This window comes from Astatotilapia calliptera, chromosome 4 (genome assembly GCF_964374335.1).
Source record: "Astatotilapia calliptera chromosome 4, fAstCal68.1, whole genome shotgun sequence".
Classification (NCBI taxonomy): domain Eukaryota; kingdom Metazoa; phylum Chordata; class Actinopteri; order Cichliformes; family Cichlidae; genus Astatotilapia; species Astatotilapia calliptera.
Window position 1 is genome coordinate 12282059 of NC_137425.1, and position 27152 is coordinate 12309210.

The window sequence follows — 27152 nt, forward strand, 5'->3', positions numbered from 1 at the left end:
TATGGGCTCTTTGCTGCTTTTAGGGTAACTGTCCAGAAGGGAGCAGTCTTGCTTTATAAACCACTTAAAATTTTCACAGCTGCAGTGTGAAATAACAGTGTTAGCATCATAACGTCTGGTATGTTCCCACATTCAAACAAAAATGATGTGTGAGCTCAAATGTTTGGACTAGCTGTACTTGTCTTTTGTGCATGCTCGTCTGCTGAGTTTATCACATAAATCCAAAACTTGCAAATGTAAAATGCATATTTATTAGTCACAGTGTCATTGCTGCTTTTTTATTTATTGCCTGAAAGCACTGTGCAAACCTTTATTCAAGGGAAACACTGCTAACAATTGTGACTACAACCTACGACACATCATTTTGCGTTTTTCTTTTCTTCTTAATGCTAAGCGAATACTTATAAATTAAGCTATAGGAAGCCTATGGATAGAGCTATCATAACAAAATATATCCCTGCATGTCAGTTCACAGCACAAAGCAGTTAAAACCTCTGACTAGGAGTGACGCCCTCTGGCTTAGTGTCATATGCCTTAATGGGCCAACAGGTGGGGTACACGCTGCTGCCATAAGGTTCAGAGGCCTCGGGGAGTAAATGATACAGAGAAATAGCTGTTTTCTGCCCTCATTAATCTCACATGTTGGAAATTGAGAAGGGCGGGGGAACCTTCAGCCTTGATCTCAACCTTTTGACCTTGTCAGATCATTTGTTTTCATTAGTCCGCACTCAGATGAACTGGCCAGTTCCAGTTCAGACACCTACCCTGCCCCCTTAAAGAAGGGAGGATTCCTAAAAGTATCTCCAGGGGTCTTCTTAACTCTAGAGCCCCCAACCCCCAAAACATACTGCTCTAGAGTCTCTGGACACTTCTAAATCAGCGTGGATGATTTCTCACATCCGCTTAGCCTGTTTCAGAAACGCTTTCACCGGTAATCCCTGCACAATGAACAGTATGCCCTTTTTCAGAGAAACAGGAAGGGTGAACATAAACTTAAACCACACGGGAACTGTGTGGTGCATTTCAATGTTAAAGAAAACTATTAAAGATCTCCTGGGTTTACAGTATTTTTGCAGCATATTTCACATTATGGCACAACGGGAAGAAAAAAATGAACCCTTCATCTGGTCTCCTGCTGTTCGTGCCACTGAACGAGATGACTGAGTGTTCTTCCTCTCACTCTAATGCTCCTTTAGCTTGGCAGTTGGGGAGTAATTGGCTCCCAGTTTGTCTAATGAAGCCGTCTCTCAGGTCATGACCTGTCCACCTGATGACCCACTGCTGCTACTGATGTGTCCTCTGCACTTCGACAGTGACCCGGTAAGACGGGTGCCTTGTGGTTCGTTCACTAAGGCGTGGTATCATAGTCACTACTGCAAAGCAACAGGACCTTCGCATGCAGCCAGTGGAGGTGTTAGGTCTTGCTGGAAATGAACTGGTGGCATGTGTTTGCTTTGTTCAAAACAAACAAAGGTAGGGCCTTAGGAAAGCTTTAATGGCATGTTACGAGATCAGGTTAAAAGCTGCCCAGTCAACAAAGGCACGATTGGTGGGATCGTCACGCTTGTGTTTTTATCTTCAGACAGTTAGGATCATATTACCCACATCAATTAGTCCAGGCGTGAGGAGTGGGGTGCTACAAGCCTTTGGTCTTTCATTAAAGAGAACTAATATATTCATCAAGGAAGTGTGGGCAAGGCAACAGATAGACACAGTGGCCCCCCTTTTAAACAAGAAGAATTTACCTATTTGGTAATCATTCTGACCCTGTTGATAACCAATATACAGATCTGTGTCAAATTACTTTTAAAGGCCATTCTTTGGAGTTAATATACTTTAGTTCTTGCCTCTCGGGTGTGGAAACAAAAAGTTCTGCACAGGCATTAACGTCAGCATTTCAGGTAAGCCCGAGAGCTGAGGCCTGACTTTGTGGTGTGTCTTTAAAGGGTTACCTTGGGCCATAATGAGTCTCAGCAAGCCAAGCGCCAGGCCTAATGAAAACACTGTGACATCTGAGGGCGAAAAGGCATTACGGGTCTAAACTACAGGGGTTGTTTTAACATGCAAATGACAGAAAATGATGGTTATCACAAACACCTTTCAGACACACTAAATGCAGGTCTGCTAGCCAGTGGGCCTCGAGTCGAGAGAAACAAGCAGAGCGTTAAACACTGATGGTGTGTTGGACATGCAACATATGAGAAAACATAAAAATACTTTTTCGTTTATTTTGCTCTGGACAAAGCAGAAGATAACACTTTAGCAGAAAAACACATGGTTCTATTTATACAGTAAGGTGCGGACTAAGAAGATGGCGCTATCATATCAGCTACGAAGGTGTTATCTTTCACAGCACATCACCTAGATCTTCTAGCATGGAACCCGCGCCGTATCGAGGAAAATTAAACCCGAGAGCAGCAAATGAGCTAAAAGCATACAAATTTTCATCATCTCGGTTGGAAATAAACAGTCACATGCGCGCTAATGAAAACTGTTGCACTCGAGGTTTTCATCTGTGCAGAAAACCTCTCCAGAGAATTGCATTTCCACTTTGATACAAAAATAATGAGAAATGAGAAGTTAAACATAGAAGACCGACAATAATTAAAGATGTAAAGGACGCTGTCGGAGTGAGTTAACATAAAAATAAATCTTGGCTACAACAGAAAGTTTGTTCTTAAAGAAAATATTTAAAGCCACCTGGCAGTTGTAAAATTGTTGAGTCATTACCCTCTTATCGTTTTGTTTTACTAAACTGATCATTACGTAAGTTTCATAACCAATTGCCAGTTATAACAACCTAATATTATATAAAAGGACTTAAACCATCTTTTATCATTTAAACAGGTAGTAGTTCACCAGAGTGACAGGTCTTTGCCTGTGGCAAGCTCAGTGATGTGTTTTACAGGAAGTTTTTGGCATGGTACACTTGGTCAATCTTTTTTTAATACCAACTCAATAACTGTGCTCGGGTGTGGTGAGTTGCAGCTGCGGTGTATTGTGAATGTATTTGTGATTGGAGTCTGCATGTATACACATGCAAGCACACGAAATGCAAGCTGGGTTTTGCTTGAAAGAGAGCCTGAATATGCACTAAATGTTGGTCTGTCTTTTCTGTTTAGAGGTTAATATGTGGAACTTTTTAAATACAATACTGTGCAAAAGTCTTGAGTCATCCCTCATTTTAACATTTTTCTATGTTTCCAAAGAGTCCAACGTTCTGGTCAATTTTTAAAAACTGGTCTTGAGTAATAGTTCTGCAAGCCACTTGTAAATCCTAATGAATTAAGCCTTAGCTTGACGTTCTTGACGGCTCCTCCTGAAATAAATCCGCACTTCCGAACAAACAGCCTCACCAGACTATTTGTTAAACTTCACAGAGGCTCTTTACTTTGACACCAAGCTATTTACGAACATCGTGGCAGTGCTATGTTTCACCCTGAATGCTTACAAAACGATTAATGATGCGAGGTGATGAGAGACAGACGGGTAAAAGGAAACTGTGAGGCTCTCTCAAATAAATGACATTTTATTATAATAATTATCCCACCTTGTTGAAAAATAACTAAGTTGTACATGAACACTAAATACTGCTCAGAATAATGAATTAGGAAATCAGTTTAACTCATTATGGTGTTCTTGTGAAATACAGAAAATGAAATTAACACAAACACACTATTAAATATGAAAAAATGCATTTAGGCTCCCATCAGTCATTTTAGCATAATTCAGCTGAAGGGATGAACCAGTGTTGCGTCTACTCAAAACAGACAAATTCACAAAGAACCAATTTTAAACTGCACCTTTTGGCACTTTGTTATCTGCAGCCTGTTAAAACACACACACACACACACACACACACACACACACACACACACACACACACACACACACACACACACACACACACACACACACACAATTTGTTCCAATTCTTTAGCTGAATCTTTGAAAAGTGCTAAAGATAAAACAATTTGACAAGCGGAAAATAGTATTTTTGTACCAACAAGGTGATTCGCAAACAGCTAAGGACACATGCTGTGCAGTGTGTCCTCTAAAAAATTGAGGATACTGAACAAGTGGAGGATGAAAGAAGAAGTGTCAGGCCTAAAAATCTATCCACAGCAGATGAACAGCATTGGAAAGTGAGAGAAAAAACCCAGCAAAAGCCTGACACAGGACCTGAGAGATGAATCTGGCCTTTCATTTGATCAGTCTACTGTTCAATGAAGCCTTATCAAAAATGGTCTCAGTGAAAGGGTGACTGGGTGCAGGACAGAAAAACACAAAATGGAGCATTGTTAGTCATGGATTGGTTCCTCCAGAGAGCAAACCAAAAAGCAGCAAACATCCAGAGAAGAGCTTTGAATGTCTTTCAAGAAGCCTGGACTTCAAATCCTAAAGACGACTTAAAGAAATTACAAGAAAGCTGCCTAAGACAGCTCAGGCTGTGTTGAAGAATAAAGGTTTCAAATATTGCTTTCGCAAACTATGCAAAATATAAAGAAATGAAGGGTTGTAAACAGGATTGTATACCTCTAGAAATGGATAAAGCTGAACTGGAAATCATGGGTGAGGTGGTACTGCTGTACAACTGTACCTGTGTGATGCTGGTGTTTTAGGAGCAGATGTCACATTATAGGCCTGTAAACTGAAACATGAGGCCACTGTTACCCTCCCTCATTATATTTTCTTATTACTTGTGTGTGAAGGAGCAGTCCAGGTTCAAATGTGCAGTAGATGTTTAAAATGCAGGTTAGGAAAAGTTTCAGAGGGGCATGTGAAGTTTATGTGTGCAGCTTGTTATCAGCTTAGATATGAACAGGTCATAAATCAAAATTTTAACATTAACAGAGTGATCTGTTTTAGAGAATTTGAGCATTTTCCTACTCATTATTATGAGAGAGACTGCAGCTGTAACGCCACACTTGGATATTGTTGCAGGTGGGGCTGGTTCATCGTTTACACAAAGATTTATCCCAGCAGATCACTCACATACGCTCACCCACACAGACACAGAAGACTTTTGATATGAGACCAACACACGGAAACCAAGGCCTTGAGGCAGCCTTGGCATTTTATGGATCTGAAAGACAGATTGAGCTCAGATGGTTCAGGATTTATGATGCAAGGCGAGCAACCTGAGGGACAAGCCAACTCCTCCCTGTGCTGGCAGCCACTAGTGATAGAGAGATTTACAGTCGGGATATTACAGCTGATTGCTCATAAAGCATGGGAAAAGTAAAATGTACAGCGAGCAAACAAATTTCGTGTTCTTTTGCAGAGCCTGAAGCTGAGCTGAAGTGTTGGACGTTTGGAGTATATGTTTGACAAAACAGCTCAAAAACCTCGATCTAACAAAGATATTATAATAAAGATGTTTTTGGTGTTTGTCCACACTTCGTACTGTAGTATGTACAGTAAATCTGGAAGAGGTTGAATTTTCAACGGGCTGTCAAATCCCAATGAAATATACATACACTGCACAGATTTGTAGGGCACTGGTGTGTTTATTTAATGCTAATGAGCGCGGTTAGCCTCGCTGAGAGAGTTCATGATTGTTAATGCCGTATTTGTATTGGCCTCACACTACTCCTTCATGCTCTGTTAAGACGGGATCAGTATATTATTAAAATTAATGTTTTTGCAGACATATGGCTGAACAGAATCAAGGTTGCGTGTTTGTCTTTTTTCCCCGGGTTTGTTTTCAAAAGACTGAACCTAATGTAAAAACCAACCTCTTTGTCCTGCTGAGATTTCAGGAATGTAGAAAGCATCATCCTTGGTGAAGAGCTTAGGTGACAGACCGACCTTATTTCTCTCAACCCTGAGCTGAACTCCATTAAGGGCTGCCTCAAGTCTGTAATTTTACCGACAGCCTCTTATCATGTTTGTCTTGTCTCTTCCTCAGGGGGTTGACTGCTTGCCCACAGACAAGCTTTACTTCATTTCAGCTGGCTCTCCACAGAGACATCCGTGACTGGATAAAAAGTTCAACTGGAAGATTCGATATTTACTTTGTACATCTCTAATCACAGCATTTCAGAGAAAAGTAGCATTTAATTCTTTCCCTGGGAATGTCTGAGTTACGTTTTCAATGGAGTGATTGCACGCACGCTAAACTTTACTTTATGAAACTAGACGGATCCAAGAGGGTATTTTAAAAAAAAAATATTTTAAGCAACATTTTTGACAGTGATTGATTTTCATTGATTGTGGGATATTATTTTACTTATGCACATTGCTTCAGTGGTTAAATCCGACATACTTGTATAATTTTCTTGCACAGCTATTATTTGAAATCCGATCAATTTTATGAGGGGAAGATGTTTTTGAATACCCCCAAAATGTATAGCTTAGTACTGCAAATGCTTAGCCCTGGAGCCACACAGCTTTGTCATCTTAGCCCAGATCAAAGCGAACCTGTCCGGTCTGACAGGAGCCAAGGCCCTCGATGAAGGCTCTGATGAGCTTGCAGTTGGAAACCAGAACTTAGTCAGCACCACGGGTGGCATGAGGCTGCAAGAGGAAATTTTGGATACAGTAGTTCTTAGAGATGCTCCACAAATGTGAAGTGAGATCCATATGAAGTCCTAATCGGAAAATGATGAGGGAGATAAAAGAAGATCTAAAGATGAAGTATGACTGGAATGTTGAAACAAAAGCACAGAGAAGGACATGTGGTGCTGAGCATAATGCGTCTTTAGAGAACCTCCACCCAGACGGAGCTTCAGTGAGAAATTTGTCTTGGCCCCAGCCTGAATTTCTTGTGACCTCAGAGCGCTGCTGACATGCCATGTTTCCTTATTGGAAAATAAACACTGGCTGAGAATAAAGATAAAAAAATGAAGTCACAGGAATAAAATAAATGACTTATGAAGCTGCGTGACAGTATGTTCAGTTTTATGGAATCTGTGCTTTGAAGTAAAATTTTAAAAAGTGCATATGATTTAGAGAGATTAATGAAAACTCAAGTATAACATATTATTTATCAATAAAATTTGGATGTTGAGTTAAAAAAGAATAAAATTGCACATTTTCCATTATCATATAAAGTTTATTCAGTACAGTAATAAACACAATTCTTCGCAGAGCATAAATGGCAGAATCAACATAAGTTTTTGAGTATAACTCATAATGTCTGCATGCATAAACCTGAGATGTGCAGGTTAAGAAAACTCTCTGAACTTCCAGTTTAATTTACAGAAAGCCTCCCTTGTTTTTCCTCCTTTATTTATAACTGGCTTCACCACTTTGACTCACAACCCTGGCATCTGATCTGCTTTGCTTTCAAAAGGCCACATCGTAAATTCCTAGACCTTGATATTTTCCCTAATTTCCCACAGGACTGTAATGATGCAGGCTTCTTTGTTGAAAGCACCTGTTCTCTGCTCAGATAATGGGCTACATTTCCATCCAGGATATACTCCCTAAGGGACACTGCAAACCTTAGACTTGAGGGTATCTAGTTGCCACGATTGCCAATGAGCGTTCACTGCAACCTTTTGAACGCTACCAGTCAGTTGTGCTCTCTGGCTGGTAGGATCTGTTTATGGAAGTGGTCAAATAGCAAGGTCGTGTTATCTTTTGAAGTTTTTTTTTATCTGTGTACATTATGATAAAGCAGTCATCAGGGTCAAATATACTCAGCATGAATGTCTCAGGGATTTACTTCAGAGCCATGTACATTCCACAGTCTCTCCTTGCCATGTGTCACTTTTTGTTTTCTTTAAAGTTATGCAAGTACAGTCACTCTGAAGCAGCAGGTGAAAATATGATAAGATTTCTGAATGAAAGCATTCCTAAACAAGATAAATTACATTTTATTTAAACTCAGATATCAAAGGTAGTCAGCCGATAAGCCAGCTTGTTAACTAGTAAACATTCAGTTTATCATACGCCGTATCAGTCTCCTGCAAATAAGAGCTTTTGTTTAGAAGTCTAGTTTAGAAATCTTCTTCTAATGTTCGACATTAAAGCTCACACTTCTTACCCAAAATATTGTACCATGACATTAACTACGAAATGAAGACATGGATATATTTTTCTAAATATCTAAACATTTGATATATAACATTTCAATTCAATTCACCTGTATTTATATGGGGGTCATATGGTAAAAGCCTACAATAGTAGATTAAAAAAAATCCCCCAAGTTCAGACTTTTCTCCTTTAGCAATCACCTGGCAACAGTGCAAATGAAGAACTCCTTTTAAACAGGAAGAGGGAGGGGCAGCCATCTGCTGTTACGGTTGTGAGGTCGGAGACAACACACACAAACAAAAGAGAGAACATAGGAAAAGAGGATAAATTGCAAACTGTGAAAGAGAGGCAAAAATGACAAAAATGTAATGACATACTGGAGTGTTGCATAAACTCATGGGGAGTTAAAAGATGGGAGTGGGGAAGAAGTGCTTCATGGGAAGTCCCCCAGCATACCTAAGAGATGGCTCAGGGTCACCTGATTCAGTCCTCACTGGAACATCAATTACTGTCAAAAAATTTGTGTTTTTGTTTTTAATCAAACCTGTTTTGCTCACGAAGATGGAAAAATAATACAGGCAACTGAGCAGACTATAACATAACAGCTGAAAAGTTGTTTTCGCTGCTGTCCTAAGCCTTGACACTATGAAGCTGCAAATGTTAACCTCAGTTCCAGTCACTTTGGACATTAAATGATTGAGCATATTATGCTTACGTACATAAAGGTAAACGTGACAAACACTGTACCGCTGTGCTGTCCCTACACCTTGTTTAAAATAATCAAATGAGAACCTTACTGTCTGGAACTGTCTGGGGTTTTGTTTAAAATGTGTTAATAAAAACAAAAATTAAAACAAGAAAATAAAGGTTTTAAAAAAAGAACTAAAAAGAAAATGCCAACCAAGACTGGTAGAATTCAGTCTGATGGATGAATCATGGGTGATCACAGCTAATGTGGCTCAAGTAGAAAACTGACAGTAAGAGATCATAACCTACAGCAAGCCTTTCACTTACTCAGGTGCTGTGAGCCCTATTTTGAAATTTACCTCTTTAGTTCCACTTAAAAGGCCTGTCAATAACACACTTTATATACCATTAAGAGACTTTGGAACACACTATCTGATGGATAGTTTGTGTGGGCTTTTCCAGGCTATGACAGTCATTTTCTCAGTGGCTGTTAAAACCCGAGCTCAGCTTAGATTTCTAACTTTTATGAACATGAAGCAAAGATATGTCGAGCTGGTAGGCGAAGGCTAATGTATCTGATATTATTTAAAATAAATCTGAAAGTGAGGTGCTAAAACTGTATCATAACAGATACTGCAAACTTGATAATGAACTTGTAACCATCTGGATATTGCCGAAAAATAAAAATTAAAGAAAAAAAAAAATCGAACAACACAGATGATGCCAGGAATTCACAGCCTTTTTTGATACATGCGAAACAGCTGCCAGAGGAACTCAAATATTCTCAGTACCCTTTTCTTTGTGAGTTCATTGTTGATGACTTGTTTCTTACACTGAATAATCTACCTTTTGTGCCACTGGGAGAAAGCAGTGAAACAAAAGGCTGTGGTCTATGTGCAGCAAAATACAAGAAGCATCCTTATAGAGTGAAAGGGAGGTCAGAACAAATACACCATGTATGTTTTAGTTTTTTATTTGTCTAAGAGGAGAAATTAGACAGCGACTGCATCCAGATACACCGCTAACTCTGTATATACTCTCCAAAAATTGCAAAAAGCATAAATGCATCTGCATCTTTTTGCTGTTATTATAGCCACACTGACCAATATTAAAAAAGCTAAAATTATAATGGGAATTTTAGCTTGTGCAGGACTTGGCAAGGCCAGAACATCTAAGCCTGCCTGAGCTTTCCAACCTGTCACAAGGTTTTGTTTCCATGTCCAGGAGGACATCAGTATGGGATAAGACTTTTTCTACAGGATCAAGTGAGGAAATCCGCTCAGGCTACGGTGGCTTTTCCTTAAGAGAAGATAAGATGGTCTTTAGCACGGCTCCAGAGAATTTATAGACATTTTAAATGGCCTTAGCTAGAGTCAAAGACCTTGAAGGAAGACTAATGGAGTCAGAGAAGTGTCTTGATCGGCCTCTCAGCTTACCTAATAACCCTGTCATTAGATTGAAGGCTTTGCGTGTGTAGGATCTCGGTCATCCCCGCTGTTATTTGCTTTTTCTAGGACAGAGTGCCGGATGAGATCATCCATCAGTCGACTTTACCCTCGAATTGTCTCAGATCTCTGACATCTGCAGGTTGCTGAGACTCTTGTGCTATGCCATGTGTTTATGTTTATGTTTGTATTTGTCTATATGTACACATTAGATATGACCATAGACGGCACACAGGATGCACAAGTGAACACGCACGCAAGAGCACAGATGGTTTACATTTCCACCTGCTTCCCTCTTTCTTCACACAACTGCGAGGATGGTGAAAAGAGGTTTCTGAAAAGACGTTGACAGGACAAGGTGATAAGCGAGCACAGGATAAAGCAGTGCCATTGAAGTTCTATTGTGCAGGCAGATGTTTAATAAGACTCAGCTTTAGGGTTCTTTTTTTACCTGGCAGTAAAGTAACAGCACTCTTCACTAATGCGAACAGTCACGATGTTAAACGGTTCTATATTTGAACTTTCTGCATTTCTTAATTGCATTATAATTGCAGACTGGCAACCCAAATACACAAAAGGAAGATAAGGTTGTATTTGTTTATAACAAGAGTACACATTTTAGTGGTTAACACACACACTGAATCCCATGATTGGAGTAGGAGTGTGTGCTGAGACACAGGTCTTTATTTGACTGTCTGGTTTTCATGTATGAGCTGGGTGCTGTTTATGTCATCTGTTTAGGCTGCAGAATAGAAGTCTGTTAACACAGTCCAGGATGTGTAGAACAAGTCAAGCGCTCCCTTTAGTGTGTCCACTTTGCTTTTCATCGGCCCTTGTGAAGTGACACAGAGTGCAGAGTGCGTGTGTGTGTGTCTGCTGGATATTGTTTATTGTAAAGGATGACAGATGGAACAAATTAACACACACTTTTATAGAAATCTGAAAAAAACAACAACAAAAAAACGTGCTTGGGCACCTTCTGTGCTCGTGTGCGTGTGTGTATTTGTGTGCATCTGTGTGTATCCTCCCTCAGGTGTCTTTTGTTCTAACTCTAGGTTTCATCCTCCCAAAACTGTGCACCACTTTGAAGTTTGTCAATCCCCCAGCACGGAGACAAAAAGGAGGCCTTAGAAAAAGCTAACAATAGGGCTTCTGCCCTCTTTGATAACTGCTCTACAGTGTTTCTCAATCACAAGCAAATAAATGATCAATGTGATAATAGTTTATCTTTATAGCTCTTTCAGTCAAATTACCAGCGAGCTGACTACACATCTATACAGATGCTGTAGTATTGATCATATTAAAACATATGAGTGTTCTTGAGCAGCTAGTGCCTTGATACATTATATATTAATGCTGATCTTTCTTTCCTTTTTTCTTTGGCTCTCTGGCACAAGCTTCAGTCTTGGCTTTTCTCCCACGGGTCCTTCACACTTATAAATACACGTACAGCCTACATTCATTTATACATAAACATCATAAAACAAAGTGGCTAGAGTTTGTAAAAGAGGACATAAGAGATCCTCTCTTAAGATCACATTAATATCAAATAAAATACTAAACAGGATATATACTAAATCTGTGGGCGTTTTCATTATTAGTTGCTAAGTATTTTTCCCAGTGGCTTGAAATGTGGCTCAAGTCTGATTCTTCTACTGTGTGTGAACTTTAAGCGGCTGCATTACACAAGGCGAAATTCTATGACTTCTGAAATTTCTGTTAATTTTTGGACTAATTCAAACTTTTGTCACCTGCATAAATAACAATACTCGATCTGGTATGGACTGCAGTGCCCCTATGATCCTAGCTTATAGATTGGAGGCTAATATAAAAGGTTCATGAACTAAAGTAGCACACCTGGGTCTCCCAGCCTATTAAAGTCAACCCTTTGATTCACCTGGTTTGCATTCAAAACATTATTATTATTTTGTTTAACCAGAGTGGTGTGATTTATGTAGGCATTGCTGTGTGATAGGACAACTCTTCTTGCACACCCACCAAATGAGAGCGCACATGCTTCCAAGCCCACCGGTGACTCCACACATCCTTTCAAGGAAGCATTTCATTCATCCCCAAAAAATGGAACAAAACAAAACACTGTGCATCGTGTTCAGGTTTGAACGTGCCCCTGGCCTCTCTCTGCCATCCACCTGGCATCGGCCTTCTTGTGTGTTTGTACCTCCAACAGCACATACGACACACATCCACTGACATTTGATGTTTTGAAGTTTTGGTAAAGTTTTAATAAATTCCACTTTTTTATAAGTACATTTCATCTGTGAACTCCTGCTTCTCACTCTCCTTGAGCCAATTTGTGACAGGGAACATTACATAAGAAAACTAATATTTCCCCTTTTTATTCTGTTTATCTGACGCTCCTCCATATGAGTGTTCCAGTGTGTTTACACTTGGCAAAAACAGACTGAATTTGTCAGTAGAACCTTGGCTTCAGCCAAGTTAGATAAACACATTGTATCTCTTTCAAAACAGCAGTGTAGTAGTTTGTTCATTGTGATACTTACTTAGATAGTTTTCCCATTTTGTGAGCTCTGAATGTGGAAAATGTCTCAGTGACACATCCACATGAAAACGGCATTACTCATTTGCACGTCAAATGAACAAGCTTTTTGGACTTTAACTTTACTGCTGATGCTTCGATACTTGAACTCAACAGTTCAACTTCCACTCAGAGGTACAAGTACACAGAGCAAAGATAAACATGATCTGTACACAAAGTGGAAAGGGCAAACCACAAGTGCATAGCTCCAACCAAACCCCTTGGTGCACACCGTTTCCCAAACAGGTTATCTTGTGCCTGTGTCCTGTGGAAGTGCAACTATTAGGATTAGAAAACACACACACACTTAGCCGCACACCACACGCATATCATATATAGCAGTGTCTGAGAGATGAGATAAGGGGCTTAGATGAAGGGGGCAGGGTGGTCTCTGGCAAAACTCTGACTGACATGGCAGCTCTGGGGTAATCTTGCTAATCCTCTGCTAGCTCAGGGGTGCAGTGGGACTGGAGGCCTTTGACCCTGCACCAGAAGGAGGTGCTAACACAAACACACTGAAACAAACTTTTGTGCTTCCAAATTCACAATCACGCATCTTCATCGTTGTCGTGATTGCCGTGGCCCCACCCCCACAGCCTTAAGGGGTAAATGATTAACTTTTATGGTTCGTGATACCGTTTGTTTGTGTGGAACTACACGTTCACATTTTTGTGGCGTTAGCAAGGCCGTTCGGAATCATTATGAGGCAATTAAAGGTGACTCACGTGAACCGGTTATAGCACAGAAATGTGGGAGGCTGTCAACAAACAGCTGATCTTTGACACATGTGTTAGTTGGATGTATGTTTGTGTCAGTAAGTTATAAAGTTATAAAATCTGTGATGGCTTGATCTCCCTTGACAGAAACACGTATGTAGTAACGTGCTTCCATTTGATCAGTAGGTATTTAAAAATCACACGGGTCAAATGTGCAAATGAGATAATAGCGTAATTAGTATTCCTTTGTTTTTAAATAAATAAATAAACACATTTTTGATCTATTTCTATTTAGTTAAAATAAAAATTACCTACTGCTTTCCTTGGTGGTTCCCTGTGCTATAGTAAGCCACCTGTAAATTAAATTGTGCCTTACACCAAAGAGAGACCTCCTCTGTTATTATAATCATAAATACTTCAACTTCATTCTTTCATAACTAATTATTTTTATTTATGTATTTATTTATTTTTAAAAAGGCATATTTTGATTTTATTAAAGTTCCGCTCCAGGCTGAAGTTCGTGTGTGTTTTGGTGAGTTTTTTTTGTTTTTGTTTTTGTTTTTTTGCTTAGTCTACATTCAGCGCTTCACCTGCATCAAAGTAGACCAAGGCTGAAAGAAAAATCCCTGAACTTTCAAAATAAAAGTCAAGTGATATGGTAGAGAAAAGAGGTTTCTGGCCGACTTCTAATGTGCACGGAGGGGAAAAAACAGGAAAAGAAAAAGAAAATGTCAAAAATCTTCCAAAATTTGAAATGTGTGTTTTTAAAAAAATAATATTATTGTGTGTAATATTTTTTAAGCACAACCTGAATCGATGTTGTTCTAGTAATAAAAATGAACAAATCACAGTAAGTACCAAAGGGTGGCACATATTATCATATGAATGTAAATTTCAGCCTAAATTATGATCAGTGTGTGCTGTAATGTGAGTACATAGGTTTTTCTTCTTCTTCTTCTACTTATTATCATCATCATTATTATTATTTGTCTATGGATAATATCCTGCCATAGATTTAAAGTTATAATCTGATCCACTGTCTATAGATTGCAGTTGTATTAAAGTAGCGTATGCAAAAAATCTATATAAGGAAAAATGTATTAAATAAAGACAAATCATGGATAAAATGTGAATATGCGAGTGTAGACCGTATGTATAGATTTCTTTTACCACTTGACAACGCTTACTTTGAAAAGCTTATCGGAAGTGATAATTTCTCTGCTTGACGCTCTCGCCTGAAAATAACTTGGTGCCTCAGAGTGATCGCTCAGACGCTCAGAGGCAGTGATGGGAGGCAAGCTGGTTCCTGACGCGCATATCGCTCAACTGGTGATCTGTTCGAATTGCTTTTTGCCGCTCAGTTTTTTTGTTTTTATTTTAAATTAAAGTATTTTTACAGGTATTAAAGTGGAACTAGATGAGCATATGCAGTTCAGTTTTACTTCCCATGTTGGTTAAACGCTAATTTATGTTTTGGGAAATTGCGCAGCGGTTGTCCAGGAGCAGAACTATGGCAGAGGAGTGAGGCAGCTTTGTCAAAATGCAAAGTAACTGGAATACAACTTTGTCACGGCGGTCCTATGGAATATAGTCCGATTATACACAGTCTACATGTTGTGCCATCATCCCACGTGAAAAACAAACTCTTTGTATTTTGCATAATGCTGTCCCTTTGGGTGTATATGATATATTGCTGTGTTGGCTACTGCTCCACTGTTCCAAACCTGACGTACGGATCGGTGAACAGACGCGAAAACCACGCAGAAGTTGACAACCAGGGGTCCTCTTTAGGAGCGTCCAGGGACTTACTAAATAACGAGAACGAGTTGGACAGCAGAGGAGACGAGTGGGATGAAATTAGAGGCGAGGCGAAAGCGTTGGATGATAATGCCATGTCAGGTTCCCTCAATGAGTCGGAAAGTAAAAAGTTGCCCCAGGCAATCATCATCGGAGTGAAGAAAGGAGGCACCCGGGCGCTGCTGGAGTTTCTGCGCCTGCATCCGGACATCCGAGCGGTGGGAGCGGAGCCGCACTTCTTCGACCGCAACTACGATAAAGGACTGGAGTGGTACAGGTAGACTAGCTCACTCATCCTCACAGTGCAGTATTAAAAACCCACGAGTCACGCACACGAGCGCTACAAAAACACGCCATGCCTCATTTTCCAAAAAGCTGTTTGCTCATTGAAACGTGGGCTACTTATGTGGACATAAATCTCCAGTTGTCTGCAAATGTATCGCAATAATTGAGGTTTACATTGCTGTGATTGATCGTCATATTTTCAATCTTCATAAAACCCAACAACCACCTTCTCCCCTGGCTTATTAAAGACACAGTTATATTTACATTTCTACTAAAGCCTTTCATGTCCTGAAAGTCTAGCCTCACTTAACCAAAAGTTACGCCTGTAAATCATTTTGACAGGTAGCCTCATAACATCAGCTCTGATGATCGAGCTATGTGTGAAAGTTGATAAGAAGAAGAAACCAAGAGATTACATTAAAAAAAAGAAAAATAATTTTACGCGGTGTATTTGTCACAGCGAAAACCATGTAACACTCGATTTCTATTTTATGAATATTAACAATAATGAATTAAATAAATAAATAAATACAAACACTCATACTGAGATTATGTAGTGTAGAGTGTGTCATGTATTATGGGCTCTAGTTAAACAGATTCACAGTTTGTCATGCTGATTACCAATCATGAAGGAGGAATATATAATGTAAAATATCCATTGTGGAAAGGAGGAAACACCATGCAGGTTCATTGCCTCTAACTGAAGCTCAACCATGGGGTTTATCCACAAAATAAATACTGCTGGTGAGATGTTATTTGTTTCCTCCTGTCATAGAGATATCTGCAGCACTGTATAATCTCTATATCTACCAGCATGAAGAGCAGGTTCAGGCTTTTAGCATATAAATGACAAACTTTTACAGTTTTAACAACTGTCAGTGAAGTCAAACCTTTAATGCACTCTAAGCACTTGAATAAGTGACACAGTACGAATTCACATTTTAATAAAGGGAAATTGTTATCATTTGCGCAGTTTTGTTTGGCCGCTTTTCCAAGTTGTGTCGATTTACACAAAGGACAGTTATTTTGTGCGTGTTTGCTTGACCCTGACTGACAGTTCCCGGAATTTTTCTACATCTATCCTTGGATCTTGACTTTCGCTGGCTTTCCAAAAAGGAGAGCAGGCACCAGGGAGAAAATGATAATGCAGAGCTTCCATTTAGACTTGACCTGAATTCTGGATGCGGTTCAGAGTAATAGCCTTTGGTTTATAGCTAGGAGTCAGCAAGTTACATAAAACTGTCATCTAACTTCCTGAAGTGAGATTCAACTTTCTGTTGATTCATTTGGAGTAATTTGTTTCAGAAGCTCAGTCGATCAGAGGCTCTCATCACAGATCTTTGGTTGCTTAAACACTGAATAAGGCAACATTTTTACTGTATTCTCTGTCATGGCAACTGTTGTCCTTGTATGCAAGCTCTTTACTATCACCTCAGCTGCACAATAACAATGCACTACTCTTAGTGGAAAAAGAAAATACTGTAGATTGGAACTGAGTGCTTTACATCAGAGCAGCCACATTGTTAACAAGAGATAATAGGAGATACTGCTGCTTCAGGTGTCCATTTGACTGAGCCCAGGGATTAACAGGCAATGTCAAAGGATGTAGACACTGTTTCAAAGCTGGCTTCATAGAGCTACAATAGGGGAAGCGAAGCATTGTTCAAAGGACTTCTTGCCTAAGCTCCTTTGAGAATTTCCGGACAGGTTTAGGGCATTTTTGGATGATCAGTCTACGGAGAAATTCTTTTGTCCATCACTGTAGACTCAAAAATAACATGAAACCGTCCTGCGCTTGAACACTTATTAGTCTTCATGCTGTTTTAATCTACAAGTAACACATGTCTGGAATGAATGATGGCTTAAAGAAAAGGAAATACCATCATTAAAGATGGATAGAATTTAATGTTCATTAAGTAAAAGTCCAAGAAAAAAACCTTTTACAGATAAGTGAGGCATACTTACTTCTTGTTCACAGTGACACATGCACACTAAACACACAGTTAGTGGCTGTGAGAAGCAGTTTGATCTTGAGAATGTTTAATGCGTAATGAAGACTTCTTCTTTTTTCAGAGAGGTGATCCAGCTAATTAAAACAACTCGGCTTGAGTTGTCACAGTGAGATCGCTGTGCCACAAATTGACCCCCTTGCAGCACAGCCCTATGACATCTAGTCAGCCCTTAATGATCATTTAGTGGTGCTCAGAAAACCTCCGGCTGCCTTTAAGGAAGAGTGCATTGTTGCTGGATGATCTTTAAAAGTATACTCTGTAATACATTTGAGCTTTTGCTGAAAAAAAAAGTCATCAGACAATCCTGTGTCCACACTAACCAAGCCAGAAAGAGGCATCCACTGACTTGTTGGCCCATATCTTTCACTTCATTGCCCCCCGACTAATGGTGAGCAGTGGCTTGGGGAGAGGTGCGTTCTGCTGGGTGGGCTTATCAGCTCCTGGGGTGGCATTGAGTTGTGCCCGCACCATTTATCTGCTGTGATTGGTGTGTTCCATTCTGTTGGAGGTCTGTTGTGTCCATCCCTCTGGAGCCCCACATAGAGGAGGGGCCCTCGCCCAGCAGGAGGCCAACCACAATATAGCATGTTTTCACTCTAAGGCAAAAAAAGCGAAGCAGACATACAATACCACATGCTTACTCGAACAAAGCGCAGGAGGCAACTTCCAAAAGCCGTGGGAATGGCTTTTTTAGCACAATTCTAACTTCCTCCTCTATATCTTTTTGGACAGGTTATCTTCTGTTCAACGCTCTGATCAAGGTCTTTTGGGCTCTGTGCAGTAGATGTGACTTAATTGCTGTAATCATGTTTTTCCTCTTGAGGTTCCAAATATAGAACAATGAAGAGCTTTCTTACTAACTCATGGAGGGTGTCGGAGAACAGGGCCTAATCCTCCTTGGAGCCCCGGGGGAGCTTACTGCAGCCCAGCGGCAGATAGAGGGCAGTAAATTTAAAGTGAGTCCTTTCTTACTTTTGCGTGATGGAGCTCCATGAAAAGGGATGTTGGAGAACCCCTGAGGATTGCATTAACCCTGACAATAAAAGAGCAGACAATTAGTGTGAAACATGTTTTCTCTGCCTTCACTTTGTATGCAAATGTGCTCAAAAGGGTGAAAGTGCCCTTTGACGAAGCCCAGCAGGAGTTCATCAGGAAGAGCATTCACTGGAACCCGCCCAAGAAAAGACTCAAACACTACGCTTAAGCTTTTTTAGCCCGAAAGTTGACTTTCAGATTTTCTGTGCGAAAAGTTGCATTTCCCAGGAGCGGGTTTATTTAAATCCACTGGTATCTTTTTGCGCACTCAACACTTTTAGCTGCAAGGACACATGAGAACTGGTGTAAGTGAGACAGCTCTCGATGAAGGTATCACCCGGCTTAAACTAATGTGTCAGCACACTCACAAGAAAAGAAGTTTTGGGGGTTTTTTTTCCCAGCAAACCATGAAACCTTGCACTTTAAGAACTTCATTTCCTACAAAGACCTTTTTGTTTGCTAGCAATTCCTAGAATAAATCCTATAAATCGTCGATACTAGTAATGTGCGCATCCTCTCCCTATTCCAGAGATTGGAGGCTTAATTTGCTGCAACAACCCCCTGGGCTTTTGCTTGAGGCAATTTGTCAAACCACAGCACTTATTACAGCACTTTGGAAACACTGAAACAAAACAAGTTCACTCCATTATATCCCCATGAGTTGTTGACTTCCTCATCTCTCTCTTTTGTAGTTTCTTCAGGGAAAATGTGTTGTTTCCTGAAGCTGTCTTTCACTCTGCTGCAGAGACTCCCTGACAGAAAGTCAGGGCAACTTTAGAAACAACCAGTCTGCCTCAGCCATCTTTGTTTTTCTTCTTTGAAGTCTTGTTTTCGTTTTCTGATCCTCTCAAACCACCTTGCATCTGTGAGGAATAGTCTAATTGTTCCAAACATCACATATGCCAGAAACATAGATGTTGGATTTCTTTTCTATTTTATAATAACTCTAAAACACAATTTAAGCTTTTTAATGTACACTATTTCTATTCCATTACTGCTCAAAACAATACAAAGCTAAGCTGACGAGGCTCCGATATATTAATGCTATTAAGCTCTCGACAACTTTGTGCTTATTCAGTCAGCACACTAAAGCTTGATCATATTAGTTCGTTTTTCCTGGCCCTGTTATATCTGTGTCACAGTTTTTACATCCACAACTATGCAAGTGTTTGTCAGTGCTTTTTGCATTTGAGTGACTACTAGTTCACTTCAGCTTGGCTGCTGTTGCAGGACTGTTCACCCCTGAACTTTGATCCATAGATTCAGACACAAACACATTCCTGTGAACCCCCCTTAAATTTGATGGCTCACACTGTTGTCTCTTTTCATCTACTGTGTGTAAAGAAAGTAGCGAGTAACTCATACAGGCTTACTATGCACTGATAGCAACAAAGGTTTTTATAGCTGTTGTCATAATTACAAAAAAACAGTGCACGCTAAGCGATTAGCTGAATGTTATTGGATTGCATTTTTGAGCACCAAGACTTAGATTAAAAGCTCTGTAAAGAATGGATTGCCTGAATTCTTAGATGTTAAAGGAAGGCTGGCAGTTGTGTGAGAGAAACCAGAATGGCTGTTCCTCCTGTTTCTCCTCCTCCTCTCTTTAAAACAGGCCTGGTTCCACCAGGCAACCAGGTGGCCTTGAGTTCTGCATATACTGACAGTAATAATGAAGGACATGCAAAAGCTGTTATTTGTGGCTCCATAAGAAGGAAATTTAAAGTGTAATGACGATGTTTTTGATACTTAAAAGGAAGGCGCACAATGGCTAGAGAAATCCTTGCGTGTTAGTACACTAGTCTGATTATTCCGAGTGGCTGCATACCACACCTCTCATCCTGTCTTCGAGGAGAGGGATGTTTCCCACAGAAGCTCAACTGCTCTTGGAACTGCAGGGTAAGATTAGAACTCATCATGCCATTAGATAACGTTGAGGGTTTTTTTTTCAAGCACTGTCCCTTGTCACTAGGATCTAAGAAAGCTGAAATATAGATGCCAATTAGAGTCAGTCAAGCAGAATACTGCAGAATACAAAAAAAAGCCTCCTCCTGGAGTTTTTTTGCACCTTACTTGCTCCTTACTGAACTCATTACTGAGGACATCACCCAGCAGCTGAGCACCAAGCTACATGCAGTAATGTTGTAAATTCCTACCTTTGAACCTGCTTCCTGATAGCAATGAATGTAAACAAGGCACCAGAAACAAGCCCTGTCTCCCCGGCAGCCAGTTAAATGGACACACCTGACTGCCCGGCAGACAAAACAGAGGCCCATTACACAACCCACCACTCCCAGATTAATGTCTGTCTGTAGGTTGTGCTATTGAGGCAAGAAAATGCAGACGCTGCATCTAAAAATGCCCGCCGACAACTTTGGCGTCAGAACAGAGGGGTGGGGGCATGCAGTCTCCATCCTCCGACAATGCACCTGATTCCATCTAATCCTTGTATTTACTCTCTTCCTCTCTCCTTATCTCCCCATTGCTATTGCTCTGAGTGAGGTTTGTCTGAAATGCAATTTAGTTTGTAACATGACAATTATAAGCGTTTTTTATTTTTTGCTTCATGACTCAGAAAACACAATCCATTTTGTTTCACACATACAACCAGGGTCATAGGTAAGCTGGAAACTATGCCTGTTGCATAGGCCAGGAAGCAAGGCACACTTTGGAAAAGCCAACTCAGAGTAGAGACACATTCAATTTAGAATAACCAGTTAATCCCACTAACTTCCTGTCTTTGGACTGTGGGAGGAAGCTAGAATACCTGGAGAAAACCCACACAGCCACAGGTGCAAACTTAGCCAGTTGGTGGAACCAAACCCAGGATTCTAACTAAACACCGTGCCACCATGGTTATATATTTGGCTATTAGCTTTGTATAGCCAAATAAAACCATGAAAAATTCATGAAGGGGTCAAAGTCAGCACCTTATGGCTCAGTGTGCCTCAATGCTAAACGACAATGCATTTGCATAGCTGACTGATAGATGCACTGAAACCTATTGGTTCCAGGCAACATTGTTTATTAAGCAGAACAAATTGCGAAAGCTTGCTACATCTGCCCCCCCCCTAAGGCAACTCGCTCTCAGACCTCGTTCAGTTGGAGATGTTCTCCTGTTCTCTATCGGTGCTAAGATGAATAATGCATGCCCTCATCACGCAGGTTGTTTTTCTCATTGACTAAGTGGAAAGTTTGATAGGTAGTGAGGTTTTGTGCCTATTCGGGCCTCGACAAAGGGCCTACGGCACTGCACTTGTGTTTATTCAAGAGATGGAGAAGATAATTGCAGTGGGCTCCAGTATAGTTTTTTTGTATCTCTCTCCTCTGTTGTTTTCCATCACCTTCAACTGTAGCTAAGGTTCTCAGGGAGAGGAAAAACACTATAAATATGTAAGACCCACAGCTTCTATAGACAAAAGAAAGAGCAGGTGACATTAGGCGAAGAAACTGTATAAGGAAGAGAACCCCTCTTCTGTATAAATTGCACTAATACAGTGGGGCAAAAAAGTATTTAGTCAGCCACCGATTGTGCAAGTTCCCCCACTTAAAATGATGACAGAGGTCAGTAATTTGCACCAGAGGTACACTTCAACTGTGAGAGACAGAATGTGAAAAAAAAAATCCATGAATCCACATGGTAGGATTTGTAAAGAATTTATTCGTAAATCAGGGTGGAAAATAAGTATTTGGTCAATAACAAAAATACAACTCAATACTTTGTAACATAACCTTTGTTGGCAATAACAGAGGTCAAACGTTTACTATAGGTCTTTACCAGGTTTGCACACACAGTAGCTGGTATTTTGGCCCATTCCTCCATGCAGATCTTCTCGAGAGCAGTGATGTTTTGGGGCTGTCGCAGAGCAACACGGACTTTCAACTCCCGCCACAGATTTTCTATGGGGTTGAGGTCTGGAGACTGGCTAGGCCACTCCAGGACTTTCAAATGCTTCTTACGGAGCCACTCCTTTGTTGCCCGGGCGGTGTGTTTTGGATCATTGTCATGTTGGAAGACCCAGCCTCGTTTCATCTTCAAAGTTCTCACTGATGGAAGGAGGTTTTGGCTCAAAATCTCACGATACATGGCCCCATTCATTCTGTCCTTAACACGGATCAGTCGTCCTGTCCCCTTGGCAGAAAAACAGCCCCATAGCATGATGTTTCCACCCCCATGCTTCACAGTAGGTATGGTGTTCTTGGGATGCAACTCAGTATTCTTCTTCCTCCAAACACGACGAGTTAAGTTTATACCAAAAAGTTCTACTTTGGTTTCATCTGACCACATGACATTCTCCCAATCCTCTGCTGTATCATCCATGTGCTCTCTGGCAAACTTCAGACGGGCCTGGACATGCACTGGCTTCAGCAGCGGAACACGTCTGGCACTGCGGGATTTGATTCCCTGCCGTTGTAGTGTGTTACTGATGGTGACCTTTGTTACTTTGGTCCCAGCTCTCTGCAGGTCATTCACCAGGTCCCCCCGTGTGGTTCTGGGATCTTTGCTCACCGTTCTCATGATCATTTTGACCCCACGGGATGAGATCTTGCGTGGAGCCCCAGATCGAGGGAGATTATCAGTGGTCTTGTATGTCTTCCATTTTCTGATGATTGCTCCCACAGTTGATTTTTTCACACCAAGCTGCTTGCCTATTGTAGATTCACTCTTCCCAGTCTGGTGCAGGTCTACAATACTTTTCCTGGTGTCCTTCGAAAGCTCTTTGGTCTTGGCCATGGCGGAGTTTGGAGTCTGACTGTTTGAGGCTGTGGACAGGTGTCTTTTATACAGATGATGAGTTCAAACAGGTGCCATTCATACAGGTAACGAGTGGGGGACAGAAAAGCTTCTTACAGAAGACATTACAGGTCTGTGAGAGCCAGAGATTTTCCTTGTTTGAGGTGACCAAATACTTATTTTCCACCCTAATTTACGAATAAATTCTTTACAAATCCTACCATGTGAATTCATGGATTTTTTTTCACATTCTGTCTCTCACAGTTGAAGTGTACCTCTGGTGCAAATTACTGACCTCTGTCATCATTTTAAGTGGGGGAACTTGCACAATCGGTGGCTGACTAAATACTTTTTTGCCCCACTGTAGCGTTTGGGTGATGTTTGTAGCTAAAGTCTTCTCTTCTCGCAGTGCTGTGAAGAGCAAAATCTTGCCATATTCTGTTGGTTTGCTGATGCAGAATTGCACGAAGAAAGCTGTTGTTAAACCAACAGATGGTTGGAAATTGTGGTAATTGTTTTAATGACATGACATGACTCCCTGCTTTCCTGTTGTTTGATTTAGATCAGCCGTTCACTATCAAAACCTAAGAATATTACCATGCAGTGTAGCAACTGAAGATTTACATTGTGACTAATGCAAACCCACATGAGGTTTGATTGAAAGGGATGCTTGTTAACGCAAGGCAATATACCATGGCTTAACATTTCTTTGTCAGAAGAAGAGATATGTGCACACTGCTCTTGATTCAAGTCATTTGTCACATCAGCGTGAGATCTCAGACTCTGATTAAGAGCTGCGGGGCACCAAAACGTTAGTTCAACATGCAATGCAATTTCTAAAAAAAGAAAAAAAAATGAGATGCTGTGTAAAGTAAAACTGGAATGCTATAATTTCTAAATCATTGCATTCTGTTTTTATTTACATGTTTTTGATGATGGATGAGGACCAGATGAGGAAAAGAGTCGAATCAGCAACTCCATGACTCGATCCCAGCATGAAAATTGCATTCCCTACTTGCACTCAGCTGTATAGGAATATGTGGTGTTGTATCCAAACTTTGTGTAACTGTTTGTTTTTTCATGGATTTAAAATGCTCACCAGTGATTCTCATCATAATAGCCACATATCTCTCTCCCCCTCTCTCTAGAGACAAGCCAACCACCCAGTTCGCCAACAGGCAGCCAACCAGCCTCTAATGCTGCTGCGTGTTTGGCTTAGTCCTAATCCCCCTTGGCTCACTTGAGCCATTATCCAGTGAGGGCTGCAGTTAACAGGCTATATTATGATCAACCCGAGCCATCCAGGGTTAAGAAGAATATGCAGTAATGGGAACAGACAGGTTCCAAGCATATTTCCAAAGGAATGCAAAGCTTCATCAAATTGTCACATTTCTCACAAAAATACTGATATTAGGAGAAAGGTGCATGACATTAAAGTGCATAAAGCTGCCTATTCATAGCTAAACCAGCATTTTTAAGTATAACGTAATGAGTCTGAGGAATATTTCAGTGTGATGATTGTGAGATGATTTAGGTCATTAGATGTTTAATGCAGGTACAAGAGGGACACGAGGGTGGATGTCTTCCTTTACAGCTTGTACTCGGAATGTGGAACTGTGTATTTTTTTCCCCCACACAGTTACTGAAGATTGATAGGACTTCTGCTTTACCTGCCAGCCCTTGTCACGTCATGCACTGTCACAGGCTTTGTTAATGCAGCTCAAGATTTCTACTACTGTCTTCTTGGTGATGACTGACTAGCTTCTCTTTGACAGTGTTTATAAAGCTGCCATGAAGTGATATTATGTCATCGCTAATCTCATCGTCCTTGATTGGCACTTTTGTAAGCTGTTAACTCTACAAAGGAAAACAGAGTATACAGCGGAAATGGTAGAGTAGGTTTTTGCAAAATATGTCATCTGCAGTGCAAATGTAATTCTTTGTGTTTGTTCTTTACAGGGAATTAATGCCTAAGTCATCAGAAGGCCAGCTGACCATGGAAAAGACCCCCAGCTACTACGTTACTAAGGAGGTCCCTGCTCGAATCTACGCCATGTCTAAAGACACAAAGCTAATTGTAGTTGTCCGGGATCCTGTCACGCGAGCCATCTCAGACTACACTCAGACCCGCTCCAAGAAGCCAGACATCCCTTCTTTTGAGAGCCTGACCCTGAAGAACACCTCGGCAGGTCTGATTGACACCACATGGAGCGCTGTACAAATTGGCATGTACGCCAAGCACCTTGAGCGCTGGCTCCAGTACTTTCCCGTGGAGCAGCTGCTGTTCGTTAGCGGAGAGCGTCTCATTACCGACCCTGCAGGTGAGATGGCTCGTGTCCAGGACTTTCTTGGGCTGAGGAGGGTGGTCACAGAGAAGCATTTCCACTTTAACCCAGCAAAAGGCTTCCCCTGCCTTAAGAGACCTGAGGGGAACAGTAGGCCACATTGCTTGGGTAAAACCAAAGGCAGGACCCATCCTAATATTGACCCAGAGGTGGTTCAGAGGCTAAGAGACTTTTATAAACCCTTTAATTTCAAGTTTTACCAGATGACTGGTCATGACTTTGGTTGGGACTAAGAAAAAAAAATGATGACAGGCTCACGCTGGTTATCTGGAATTTCTTTTTGTTATAATTATATCACTCTGGAGTTATTGTTTTACAGTCTATGTACAGTATTTGGTGGTGTGTAAAAAGATCAGAAGTCTATTTTATGATAATTTATTGTTATGATATTAACTCACTAAGCTGCCTAACTAGGTTTATTCATGTTTTTATTTGTCGCGAGCTACAAAATCTCTCTTTTTTTTAACCTAAAAGCACACAGTTTTACAGGTATTACAATCAGGGTCACTATGTTTTCTTTTTCTTTCTTTTTCTTTCTTTTTACCCAATTCAGACCCAGCTGACAACAAAACTGGTAATATCCCCTTAACATTTGCCTGACCCTCAGAGGTCTGTGGACCCACTTAGTCAGGTCGATACAGGCCTCAGCTGATCCAGCGCAACTTGCCAGGTAGATCAATAAAGTAATAGCTCCTCATCATGTCAATTAGACCTGAGTGATGGCATTGTCTTGATCTCTCAAGCGTCTCAATAAAACATTGATCCATTAATGGTAGCAAGTTTATGGTCAACCTTTGAGCCAAATTCAAGTTAATATGAGAATATAAATTTCCACTGCAATATTCTGACTTAACCACTATTTATTTTGTCTCTACAGAAGAATGTTGATCGGGTTCCAATAGAGTCGTGTCAAATCTGTTTTGTATGTTTTTATCCATTTTCCAAAGAGCTGCCTCCCAGATTTCATAACGCCTATAGAAAATGATTTATATGAAAAGTCATATGAGCCATTCACATTTATTGATCTGTACTGAAATTGCTCTCATTGATCACTCTGTGCAGCTTCTTACTGCATCTGACAGTGGATGTGTTAATTATGCCCTTTCCCACAGTACATCAGCTGCTGGAGTGAAAAGGAGGACTTATTTTCTTTACTTTCAGAAGAAACTAAACCAATATAGCCTTTTAGAATTCCTCATCTAAGTTTCATTTGTGGTTGAGTTTTATTCAGCCTCTACAATTCAGCAGTTCCGACATCATCCAGGGTCATTCTAAAATGATTTGCTACAACGTTGTTGTTGTAGAGGCACTATTTCACTGTATGCTTTGCTTTAAAAACATTGAAATTAGTTGGGTTTAAATGAGATGTTGATTAAAAGGTGCAGTCTTGTCATCTTTAATGAAGAAATAAAGAAAGTGTGTTTTATCAAAGTCAAACAATGCAGTCTCTGGCATCCTTGGATTTTCGGTATGGTTAGAAAAAAAATAGGATAGTGCTATAAATGTGTTTTATTTGTTGGGTAGCAGCATGGGTTATCAATGCTTCAGGTTTATGCAG

At 40.5% G+C, this 27152-nt stretch overlaps 1 protein-coding gene across 2 annotated transcripts; it reads left to right on the forward strand.

Moving 5' to 3' along the window:
- The first annotated feature begins 14653 nt into the window (after positions 1 to 14653).
- hs3st3b1a (heparan sulfate (glucosamine) 3-O-sulfotransferase 3B1a) lies at positions 14654 to 27031 on the forward strand. 2 transcript variants are annotated; one of them, XM_026164792.2, is made up of 3 exons: positions 14827 to 15462; positions 25209 to 25570; positions 26148 to 27031. In XM_026164792.2, exons 1-3 carry the CDS (start codon positions 14969 to 14971, stop codon positions 26192 to 26194), a joined length of 903 nt encoding a protein of 300 aa, XP_026020577.2. In that variant the 5' UTR covers positions 14827 to 14968; the 3' UTR covers positions 26195 to 27031. The 2 variants fall into 2 exon arrangements, with proteins under 2 accessions (XP_026020576.2, XP_026020577.2); XM_026164791.2 differs by having other exon boundaries at positions 14654 to 15462; positions 25209 to 27031.
- The last annotated feature ends 121 nt before the right edge of the window (positions 27032 to 27152 follow it).